The 12,024-nt window shown below is 38.3% G+C and overlaps 2 protein-coding genes across 8 annotated transcripts in view; one reads left to right on the top strand and one right to left on the bottom strand.

Moving 5' to 3' along the window:
• MRE11 (MRE11 homolog, double strand break repair nuclease) overlaps nt 1-5,349 on the bottom strand; it is a 62,190-nt gene extending 56,841 nt beyond the window's left edge. For 2 of the 6 annotated variants that reach the window (XM_057507105.1, XM_057507106.1), the window contains exons 1-2: nt 4,374-5,319; nt 2,469-2,601 (exon numbers count right to left, since the gene is read on the bottom strand). In XM_057507105.1, coding sequence (XP_057363088.1) covers nt 2,469-2,601; nt 4,374-4,393 — 153 coding nt within the window. In that variant the 5' untranslated portion in view covers nt 4,394-5,319. Of the gene's footprint in view, nt 1-2,468; nt 2,602-3,883; nt 4,033-4,373 lie in introns of all 6 variants that reach the window. The other 4 variants (XM_057507104.1, XM_036923308.2, XM_036923310.2 and 1 more) reach the window with 4 other exon arrangements.
• Nucleotides 5,350-5,389: 40 nt separating this feature from the next.
• ANKRD49 (ankyrin repeat domain 49) lies at nt 5,390-10,902 on the top strand. 2 transcript variants are annotated; one of them, XM_036923314.2, is made up of 3 exons: nt 5,390-5,530; nt 8,028-8,385; nt 9,592-10,902. In XM_036923314.2, the coding sequence occupies exons 2-3, from the start codon at nt 8,128-8,130 to the stop codon at nt 10,051-10,053; spliced, it is 720 nt and encodes a 239-aa protein (XP_036779209.2). In that variant the 5' UTR covers nt 5,390-5,530; nt 8,028-8,127; the 3' UTR covers nt 10,054-10,902. The 2 variants fall into 2 exon arrangements, with proteins under 2 accessions (XP_036779209.2, XP_036779210.2); XM_036923315.2 differs by lacking the exon at nt 5,390-5,530 and adding an exon at nt 5,538-5,800.
• Nucleotides 10,903-12,024: the final 1,122 nt, after the last annotated feature.

Below are 12,024 nucleotides of genomic sequence, written 5' to 3'. Positions count from 1 at the left end.
AGCTACATATGCAGGAGATGTGTGTGTGTGTGTGTGTGTGTTCCTCCCCTTTCTTTTATATATATATATATGCCCTCAAATAGCTCAGAAAAGAAAATGTGTGTGTGTGTGTGTATGTGTGTGTTGAGTGAGGATAAGGCAAATGTGGTAAAATATAGGAAAATCTGTGGTGAAGGGTAAGGAATTATTTGTACTATTCTTACATTTCTGTAAGACTGATATTTTTTCAAAATTAAGTTAAAAAAAAAGAAAAAAACTCCCAAGTTTCTAGGGAGTAGAAATAAGGCTGGGTATAGGTCCACAATATAGAGGACTTAAAAGTCAGGAAGAATTTAGATTTCAATAGGGAAAGCATAAGTGTAATACCCACCTGGGAATATCAGCATGGGGCCCTGGTGGTTGGGAGTGGGTGAGAGATGCAGGGAAAGGAAACAAATGCAAACGGAAGAGAAGCAACAGCAAGTGGAGAAAGAAGCTGACTCTCAGGAAAAGAAGTATTTTGGCACCTAAGAGTTAGAAAAGAAAGAACAAAGGATCCTCTGGTAGTCAACTGATTTCCTTTGGCTGCAAGCTTCTGTGTGCTCAGGGAAAGAGGAAATCTGTCTTAAATGGAGTTATTACTAGACACTGCCTCATTCCTTAAATTTATAAGAGTACCTACTGCTTGCTAGATCCTTTCTAGTCACTAGGATACGGCATGACGAAGCAGAAGAGATTTCTCTCTTACAGAGTTTACCTTCCAATGGAAATAACAGATAGTAAACAAGTGAGCAGTTCAACAAATTAGTTCAGACAGTGTTATGAAAAAAAAAATTATTGGAGTATTGTGATAAAAGAGTGTTTGGAGGTGTAAGGGAAGAACTCTTCAAAAAGGTAAAATTTGAACTCAGCACTGAGAAGTCAACCCTGCCAAGATAGGGTGCTCCAAGCAGAAAGAACCAGACATGCAAAGGTCCCAGGGTACAGCATACTGGAGCGGATGGAACACAGTAAACAAGGCAGATAAACGAAAGAGACAAAGTCCCCTGGCAGGGGCCAGCTCAAGTTGAGCCCTGTTCTTTGAATTTTACTCTAGTTTCGGCGGAAGGTCACTTGGAAGATTTTAAGCACCAGAGTGATATGATGTGATTCACATTTTAAAAGTTCACTTTGGCTACTATACTGAAAAGATGTAGGGGAGAAGAATGGAAGCAGAAAGACCAGTGGGAGCTGCTGTAGTCTAGCAAAGTATGAAAAACGTTTTGGGGTAAGAATATAGGCATGAAAATAGAGAGTACAGGAGGGTTCCATATATATTAAGGAGGAAGAACCAAAGGACTTGGAAATAAACTGAACACAGCTCTGAGGAAAGTCAGGGTTGGAGATACTGACTTGCAAGTCAGCAGCATTTGTATTTTTTCCCTCGCTCTCTCCTGGGCTCTATACCGACAGTTCAACTGCCTGCTGCAATGTTGACCTCAGTTCCTATTGGACTCTCCAAGTCAGATGGTCTAAATCAGAATTCATCATCTTCCCACATAAAGAAGTACTTCTGCCTTATTCAAAAGCTGTTTCTATTATTGGTACCACCTTTCACCCAAACACACTTCGGAGTTACTGTCATCCTCTTTTCCCTCAGCCCCACTCCCTACAAGTAACCATTCAAAGTAGGCAAATCCTACCTTCCTAATACCTCTTGCATTCACTTCCTTTTTTTCTACCCTCAAGACACTTTAAAAAAGCTTCAAACTGGTCTCTTATTCATGCTATTCCCTGTTGCCAGAATTGGGTACAAACTCCTCAATCTGGCATTTGAAATCCTCCTTGAATGCAGCTCAAATCACGTTTCTAGTCTTCCAACATGCTTTCTAAGACATGACCTACCGATGAGTCAAACTGACCTGCTATACTGCTGATACACCTCATGTTGTCTCACCTCTGTGCCCTTCCTCCTGCTTCTCATGAAATGTACATTCTCTATGCTCTTCACCCACCAAGAGCCTGCTCGTCTTTCAAAACCCAATATGAATGCCACATCCTTTATTAAACACATCTTGCTATACTCTTCTAAACATGATCTCTATTTCTAAACTCCCAGGACAGCCTGTTCATAATGTTATGTCTCTGACCTAGCATCTCAGCATTCTGGACATCTGGCCTATCTTTGGCACTGGCTTGCTGAATGTACTGTGAAAGTAGAAATTATGGCAGTCATCTTTATATTTCAAAGAGAAACTACCACAGGATGCTGCACTCAGTAAACGTTCCATAAGTATTTGTAAACTTTTAGACTTTACAAAAGTACCTCCTACTTTAACTAAAGGTACAGAGCACACACAAACTGCGTTGGGGTTTTTAGTATATTCATATTTAAGCAGGCAATGTGAGCACACGAGCGTATAAAATAAACCTCTACTTTTAAGAAAGGAAAAGGAGTCTGCTGAGTAAGAGAACACAGTAGAGACTGCAAAAATGTAAGCCACACTCACTTCATTTTCCTGGGCAAGTCTCAAAATTTCATCAAGCGTTATAAATGTATCATTTCCTCTGACTGCATCTTTCTCCATAAATCCCAGGTGAATATCTGTTGCAACTAGGATCTTAAACGTGTTTTCATCATCACTGGATTTAAAAAGAAGATAGAAGTAGTCAAAACAACAGTCGAGCAAATTACAACCTAAATTTATAAAATAAGTAACAGCAGTTACAGAGTAAATTCACTTTTCTAGCCTTAAACTAGGTCTGAAAATCTCAAGTATTCAATAGATCTTTAACATCACATAGGTTGCCTACCACTAATTTAATAAAGAACGAATGTACATGGATTTTTAAAAGGCTCTGTGACTGCTTGAAAAATGTATAAAACCTTGTTACACCATTTTCAACATTCATTTGTACCTGGGACCTGAAAGTGTGGTTGCTTTCCCCTTCTGTTCCACAGCAAAACCCCAAGAGGATTTGAACCCTTATTTAAAGTTGCTATTAATCTATTTTGCACTCTTCCAGAAAAATTAGAGTTTAGTGGTTAACTTTAAAAGTCCCTCCTCTTACTTTAAAGTATATTTTTATCCTAATAAGCTAGTAACTTACATTTAGGCCCTCGAAGACACTTGCTTGACTCTATTCTCTACACAAAGCTAGTTTTTCATTTATAAATCTGGCCAAGCAAAAAACCAGAGTTATTACAATTCCATTTAAATCTGGTAGTATTCAAAGGTTCTTTCATGTGAAGCAGCAATGTGATAGTTATAAATACACCCTTAAACTTAATGTAACTTTAAAAAAATATATTTTTGTATCTATGATCTCACCTTAACTTCCACATATAAAGAGGTAGGTATCATTATCTCTGAAAAATGAGAAGGCTAAACACAGAGAAATTAACTGATTTATTTATTGCACAACTAAGTAGCAGAAACAGAACTAAAACCCAGTAAAAATCAGGCTATTTTTACTAACCCATAATGAACTTAAAAAAACTTTTACATATTATCTCCAAAATTCAAATCTTTATATACAGGAGATTTTTCCAGGTTAAGTCTGGAAATGTACATTCTTGATGCTTTTCACCCATCAAAAGCCTACTCATCCTTCAAAGCCCAAGTTGAATGCTACTTCCTTCGTTTAAACCCTTCTTGCTACCATATTATGTATCAAAATTACAAAGACCAATCTTTTAGGAAACTTCAAAAACGATATGCACATAGTTCTGATTGCTATATACACACAGGGAGGTCAGAACACAACCAGACATATTACTACCTGGCGCTTCTGTGGCAGTTTATAAAGTTATTTTCACATGAATTCTCACTTAAACAACGAAATTAACGTGAGAAAACTATTTTTATTACCATTACACAAAAATGAAGACATTGAGGCAAGATTCAGAGAACTGCTAACTTACCCAAGGACACACATTATTAACCAAGGAACTGAAACCAGGATGAAAGACTCCAAGTCTGAAGATTTTTCCACATAACTTTTTCCAGTCTTTTTTTACTCAAGTTCACTTCCAATTTAGTCAATGCTAGAGCAACGCACTGCTCTTGAAATCTGCTTAAATAGGCTTGCATTTACCAGTAAGATTTCCTCATCAAAGTTCAAGAATATTTATAGCTTCAATAATTTAAGACAAAACCTAACATAAACTTACATACTATAGTATTATACCAAACTCCTGCAAGTCCCCACTCTATAGCTACATATTATCCTCCAATTAATGAACATAAAATATGAATTTTTAAGCATTTCAAATATTCTTTCTGATGATGAACATTTCTGTTCATCGTAGTTATTGCTAATTTATGAAATAAGTTTTATTTTATGGTGACCATAGCCAATGAGCTTTTAGAAATCCCAAGCAACAAAGAAGATTCCAGAGGAAAAATGCTTACAGGGCATCTGTGGGACTCATTTCTACAGTTTATCCAGCTCCTCGAGGACCAGTTTCTCGCCAAGTACCCCTGGGTCTTGTGTTCAAAAGTGCCGGAAAACTCACTAAATTGCAATTTCTAAAAGCAAAATTAACATTATTATAAAACACACATTTTTAAAAAGCAGACTGCCAGTTTGGGGAAAATTTCCTTTTCATCTAAGCACCTGCTTGCTATACTTTTAATTTTTAAGAGCCAAGAATAGAAACTAACCATCACCAGTGCAATTCTAGTTTCACCATTATTATTAAACTCATCTATTTCCCTTTCCACTTACTCTACAGGAAACTAACGTTTGTTAAATGAATGGGCAAAAAAAGGGTCACATACAGTAGTTCTGGTTTTGCACACGAACTCTGGACGTGCAAAAATCTTCACGTTGCATGCATAGGTTACTCTAGAGCACGGCGATGACTCCGTTAGTTCCTACTCAAACACTAGATCTTCTGAAATAGCTTGTTTTGAAAAGAAGCGTCTCACGTTTTAAACTAGTGTAAATAAACAGAGGCACGTGGTTTGCGGAGAAACACCTTCAGGCACCAGCAAGACAAAGAAAAATGGCCAAGATGTAGGCGAATAGCTGCCGCAGGGAACTACCCCTCCCACTCCGAGTGCTGGTTGCGTAGGAATTCCAAGTCTCAACCTGCCCCCGGCCAGGACACTGAACCCCCCGAGACCTAGTCAACTCAGCCCATTGCTCCCAGACGAGTCAGTCCACTGTGGGCTTCCACACGGGGCCCCGCAAAACTAGGAGGAGAGGACTACTCCTAAATGACCCAAATCCCGCACTCTCCAAAGCCCCACCACCGGGCCCCGAGGCTGTCTTTTACCCGGGAAGAAGGAGCGGACTTCCTGAGAAGAAAAGAACAGCTCAGCCCAAACTAGCGCCTGAGAACCAGCGGGGCCACAAACCCACCTTAGGCGGGAAGGAAATGCAGCGCTTACTCTCGCGATACCCCATTGACGACGCAGGAGCTACAACTTCTCTTTGGCTCTCATTGGCTGCCGAGTGCAGGGGTATAGCGGCGATGCCCCGCCCCCGCGCAGGAACCAATCCCGAGAAGCCAGGGGACGATCCCGGAAGCCAGGTTCGCGGCGGCGGTTTTCCCCTCTCGAAGGTGGGTGAGCCTTTTCCGAGCTCCGTACCACGCTTCGCGGTCGTCTTGCGCCGCCTAAAAACTCCTGGGTCCATGGGGGCGGGTCACTTGTTTACCCCGGCTGAGCCGGGCAGATCCGGCCGCATCGTGGGTCTTGAGAAGGGCCGAAGCGGCTTGTTGGTTCTTGGTTGTTTGCAAGGCCGCAGGCACGACTCCTGGGCCGGGCAAGTGACCAGCTGGTGCCAGGGGGGCTCGGTGCTGGTCCTTGTCCCTCACTCCCACGTCCCGGAGGTAAAGCGCTCGGACTTTCCAGTGTACAAACCTTTATTCCCAGCTTCCCCTTATTGTCGCCCCTGGATCCCGGGTTCAGCCCATCTATATTACTTTGTACTGACAGCTGTAAAATGCAGTGCAGTGAGAAATAATGTGAAACTTTTGAATTAGAAAATCTGGCTTTTCGGTTCCACTGAAAGGTCCTTAATCGAGGGCAAGTTGTTTTTACTTATACGAACCTTAGCGCCTTCGTCTGTAAATTGGGGTTTATGTCCCCACCTGTCACAGAGTTTGTGAGGTGCTGACATAGTTTAGATCTTTCTCACAATGAATTGTGTCCTTTTAAGTTAGGAAGCATACCCCATTTCTTACTGGTGGAAAATAGCAAGTAAGAATCTTGATCGATTTTTTAAAAATCCTTGATTAGGGAGATGCACCTGGGTTCAACTCTTTAAATTAAATCTACCTTAAAATTTTTTTTATTTTTACATGTAACTTACTGTGTATGGAGCAGTAAATTCAGAAGAGAAGTTTTTATAGAAACGGGAGCCTAAGGTCTGTGCTATAATGGTACTATTTTTGATATAATAAACAAGTGAACTTTACATCATTTATTGCTGTCTATTAAGTGTTTAATGAATTGATGTATGATTACTTTTGTGTTGCAAGGTTCAGGGAATAGTTTGAAAATATAGACAAAAGTGAGAGTTCTAAGAGAACTAATAAAACAAAACAGTCCTGGGACTCTGAAAAGCTGGATGGGATTTGGAAATCCTTTCGTACAATCACTGCATCTTACGATGAAGTAACAGACCCAGAGAAGTCACTAGTCATGAATAAGAGTTTAAACTTAAGTTTAGTGCTAGTAATAAAGTCTAATGCTACATGAGGATTGTATACTATTAAACTTGTGAAATTAGAAATCAGTATCTTAGAAGTATGACTAACTCTGGAACTTCACAGAATCCATGCCAAGCAAAATCAATTGGTAGGACTTTAATTAAATTTATTTCTACAAATATTTCTTAATGCCTGCTGTATGCAAGTGCTACATAAATATAAGTTACAGTCCCCATCCTTAAGCTTATAATTTTTGAAGGGGCTAAAATGAAAAAAAGTGGCAAACTAAGGCAATTTGTAGCACAAAAAAAGTAGATACTAGAAATCTAATTTGCAGGATCAAGAAAGACAATAAAAGTTAATATCTGAAAGAGCTTTGTAAGTGGTAAGATTTCAACAAATACAGTTGGGAGGCTGAGAAATAGTATTTTTAAAATATTTATTAGTTATTCTCGTTTTTTTTAACTGGCGGAGGTTTAATAAGCTGTGTAACTCTTTGAGCTGATAGCAGTTTATACATTTATAAAGTCACCTAGCAGAATAAACCTCACTTCCTTCAGGAAGCCTTCTCTAATCCCTCAGGACTGGGCTAATTATGACCCTCCTGTGTACTCATTGTATGGGGACATGGTCCTGTCATAGCACTGACCACACTGTCTTTTCCAGTTCCCCCCATTAGACAGTAAGCTCTTGAGATTAAGATGGATCTTGTTTGTTACTGAATCCCAGTCCCAGAAACTAGCACATATCAGACAATCTATTCATATTTCTTGAGTGAAGGAGTGTGTTACAGCCAAAATTCAGTTCCAGACAAGAAGCCAATTAAGAACTATCATTGTCTATCAATGAATAGGACTCCTTTTTAAAGCAGCAAATTTTCCCAAGCCCAGAGTTACTCAAGTAGAAATAAGATAATTATTATAGATGTCATAATAAAGATACCTGTATTGATGAGAAATTGGAACAGATGTCCTATGGGGGCTGTTCCATCTCTAAGAATGCTGAATTCTTTGAAGTAGTTTTTTAGGAACTAAAAGTTTTTGTTTCTGCTCTGTATCATCTGTGTGTCTAGTTTATAGAAATTACAAACACCTTCATTTTATTATAATTTAAAAGCTTCAAATACCATCACTCTTAGCATAATACAATAGCATCTAAACCAATAGATTGAAAAAAATATAACCATTGACTTAGTAAAAGAAAACAAAAAATAAGGAGTATTAGGCCATTAAAGACATAAATAACTGAAATCTATCACCTGTGTTATTTAGTGAATGTAAAGGGTACCAATAAACACCAAAAAGTTTAGACTGAGTTTATTTGTATATGGTTACAAGACTTACCTGTGCTGTTGCTAAAGTCTCAATTACTGTTTTGCTAATAATTTTTGTGTTTGTGTTTTTAGATCTTGATGAACAAAATTAAGCAGACATAACTGATCACTAGAAAGATAATTTTTACCCTGACATTTGAAATGCTTTGTATTATATAGAGTAGCAGTAAAAATGGAAAAAGAAAAAGTAAATGATGTTGGGAAACCAGACCCAGAAAATTCCTTGGACTTTTCTGAACACTCTAACCAACTTGAATTGTTGGAAACACATGGACACCTTATTCCCACTGGTACTCAAAGTCTCTGGGGAGGGGACTCTGATGAAGATGAGGAGCAAGATGAAAAAAACGAAGAATGGTATCAACTGCAAGAAAAAAAAATGGAAAAAGATCCAAGCAAATTGCTTCTTTGGGCTGCTGAAAAAAATCGGGTAAAGAAAAAAGTTAAAGAGGAAACCATAATATAGTAGAAAAGTATTTTATTCAGAGCCAGAAGACCTGTTCCTGACCCTCTATTTGGTTTATAATGCTGGGCCAGTCCTACCATTTCTGAACCTCTATTTTTTTATCTGTTAAAATGGCTATCAATACCTGCCTCTCATACAGGGATTTGAGTATCAAATGAGACAATGTACATAAAAGTACATCATAAGTACCAAATGATCACTAGGTATTATTTGGGGGTGTAAAGATATCAAGCAATCATCTGTATTTTTAAATCATTTATATTAAGTCATCAGGACCACCCTAGAGACAAGTATCATTTACAAGTATCATTACAAAAGGAAGATAGGAAGTAACATTTATTACATCACAACTTTACCATGTGCCTTACTATTACTTGATTTAATCCTTGTGTATCCCTACAAGATAGGTGGTAGTCTTCCTTTTTACCGATAAAGAAATTGAGATTCGGGAATGTTCATCTGCTCAGTATCATCCAAGTAGGATGATCCTACTTAACCGCAAAAGTATTTTCCCACTCAGCCACTTCTACCTCATTTTACTATGTTCCCCCATATTTGTGTTAGTAAACTAATAACTAAAAAGGTCTTGCATTTTTGGATAACTTCAACCCATGAGTACAATTCATCCCACCTGAGGTCCAAAAACCAAACTGAAAACCACTTCCTGAAAACATGTTTCTAAAGTTGTTTTAGTTAGAAGGTATTGAGCTCTTTAATCTCTAGATGTCTTTACCATTATATTCCTCTGATAAAAGAAGTTTACTTTTTAAGGTTTTATACACCATATATATTGATGCGATAATCCCACTAAAAAATCAGTTTATTTTCACAGATGAAATATAAAATGTTAAATACAATTAATTATTTTCATATTATTCATCTAGAACTAAAGCTTTTGTGCAAACAAGGCTTAATTGGACCAAAAATGCATGGTTTGATATCTAGAGAATCATATTCTTAGAAGCTACAGAGTGTCGTTAACACTAACCTAATGCATTCTTAAATCAGTTGCCCTCTCTACCCCCAAAAGAAATATTTTCATCTTAAAGTCATCTGCTAACAAAGAATTTTTTTTTAACTTAACTAAATCTAACACCACTAGCAAGTTTAATTTTGTTGATTGTTTTGGTTTGATACTGGTTTTTAAAAGCTCTCTGTTTTTCTTCTCAGCTTACTACAGTACGGAGGCTACTTTCTGAAAAGGCCACTCATGTGAACACTAGGGATGAAGATGAGTACACCCCTCTTCATCGGGCAGCCTACAGTGGGCACTTGGATGTTGTCCGTGAGCTGATTGCCCACGGGGCCAATGTTCATGCGGTGACTGTGGATGGCTGGACACCCCTTCACAGTGCCTGTAAGTGGAACAATGCCGGAGTAGCTTCTTTCCTACTTCAGCACGATGCGGATATTAATGCCCAAACAAAAGGCCTCTTGACCCCCTTGCATCTTGCCGCTGGGCACCAAGACAGCAAAGATACCCTAGAACTCCTCCTGATGAACCGCTACATCAAACCAGGTCTGAAAAACAACTTGGAAGAGACTGCATTTGATATCGCCAGGAGGACGAGTATCTATCACTACCTCTTTGAAATTGTGGAAGGCTGCACAAACTCTTTGCCTCAGTCTTAATGGTTCTAATCGTTTTCTTAAGTTTCTAAGTTATCAGTGCCTCCTTTGTGTGAGCTGTGAAATACCCCTATGGCACAAAGTTGACATCAAAAGTTTCAAGGCAGAAATTCAGTGGTACTTTATAAAGTCCTTCCAAGTGAATTGCTTGACCTTGATGTCAAAATGTATTTGTAAGTTGTCTGGATATATCTCTAATGATTTCTGTGGAGTTTGTGATTTTTATCAGAAGTAATTTTAACTTACCTATACTTAAAAACTTGGCATAGGTTGTACAAAAAACTAATGATATTTTTGGTGCTGATCTGAGAAAAATGTATTTTTAAATATCTCCCATCTTGGATCTTTGTTGAGTATTTAGTAATACGTGTATTTTTATAAGGTGAGGTAACTCAGAATTTAATTTAAAAGTCTTAAATATACTGGTGCAGTTTAGCTGTCTTCTCTATATTACCATAGCCATTTGCTTTCATTTAAACTGTAAGAACTAAATTATTAGTGACTTGAATTCTCATGGGTTAAAAAAGCAAAAAAACCCCACAATCTTTGTCTTTTAGTATATAGACCGTTTCTAGGAGAGTAGCTAGTGTTAAATCCATGAATGTTCTATACTGCCTCCCCTACCACAATTCACACAACCCTATGGACAGTCCTACCTCACCCTGGTCCACCTACATGATCCTAAAAGGCAAAGTAACAATGGAAAAGGAATTTTAAGACTGAGGAATGATTAGTATCTTGGGGGCTGAAACCCAAAAGTGGCTCAGACTTTTTCAAAAAGCCACAGTGGGATTAGTGACAAAAGCATAAATATAAATATTAAAAATAAATAAAAGTTTTGAATGACAAAAATGGCACAAATTCTTTTTTTTAACCTGTGCATATCATCCTTGGATCGATAACATATTGTTCATTCAGCATGCATTTATTTAGTATCTACGGTCTCAGTCTCTCTGTTAGGAGATTCCCATTGACTGTCTAGCTCCTCTGTGACTATGCCCAAAGGGTTTCCTCTTCTCACAAGAACTGACACTTTAAGGGAAGGAAACTAAACCAATGGCCCTTTTCTTCAGTTGTCTATTTTAAATGTCTACCAAGGTTTGTCTTACGAGCCAACCCACAGGACCCAATAACCTAGATTAAGTAATGTCATCACTTAATCAAATATGTGGTGGTTTTTAGGATAGAACAAAATTGGATCGTCTCAGAAAAGTTAAAGATAATATATGAACTGAATCTGTATGACAAACAGGATCTCAGGAGTTAGGAAAACCTCAGTTATTTGTGGTCTCTGGCTAGGAGATGCCTTGGTTTCAGAGCCCCAATATCTGTGATACAAGGATTTGGGTAGAACATGAGAGGTTGCTTTCTGTTTCATTTGACCCAGTGTAGTGACGACAAATGACAAATACAGCTGATACAGTGACTGTAGGATAAGAGCCATCTGTCCCATTAGACTACCAAATGAGACTGCCTAGTTACCTGAAGGTCACAGAGCCCGTGGCTCCTTTCTTCCTTGGGAATGAGCTACATCTGTGGCTTCACGTAAGCCTTCCTCAGTATGGGGCAAAGAAGATGCCTTATTTCCAATAAGGAACTTACCTGTAACTACTCCCTTGCTGTTAGGTCTCAACATTCAACCAGTGCCTGGGAGAAATCCATTCCATCCCTGTGAGCAGAATTTGTAGTGAGCTTCCGTTAAACTTTCCTTAGTTATTTACTAGTCTTTTATATCCATAGAAGGTGTTCACTAGTCGTGCTTCTGACTGTATGTATACCTGTACTTTCCAGTTTGCTTTAAGAAGGCTTGATAGCTCAGTTTGGAAACAAAATTTTCTAATCTTGGGGAGTTTATCCAACCATTTTAAAAATAAAACCTATGTTCCTCACAACTATGGGCTTAATCTTGATAAAGTTATATGCTTGAGGAAAAGGTGGTTTTCTGTCATTGTTCAAGGGACACATCAATTCATA

This window comes from Manis pentadactyla, chromosome 9, assembly GCF_030020395.1.
Source record: "Manis pentadactyla isolate mManPen7 chromosome 9, mManPen7.hap1, whole genome shotgun sequence".
In the NCBI taxonomy this organism is placed as follows: Eukaryota; Metazoa; Chordata; class Mammalia; order Pholidota; family Manidae; genus Manis; species Manis pentadactyla.
Note: the sequence above shows the minus strand (reverse complement) of the source record. Positions and strands in the feature narration are given on the sequence as shown.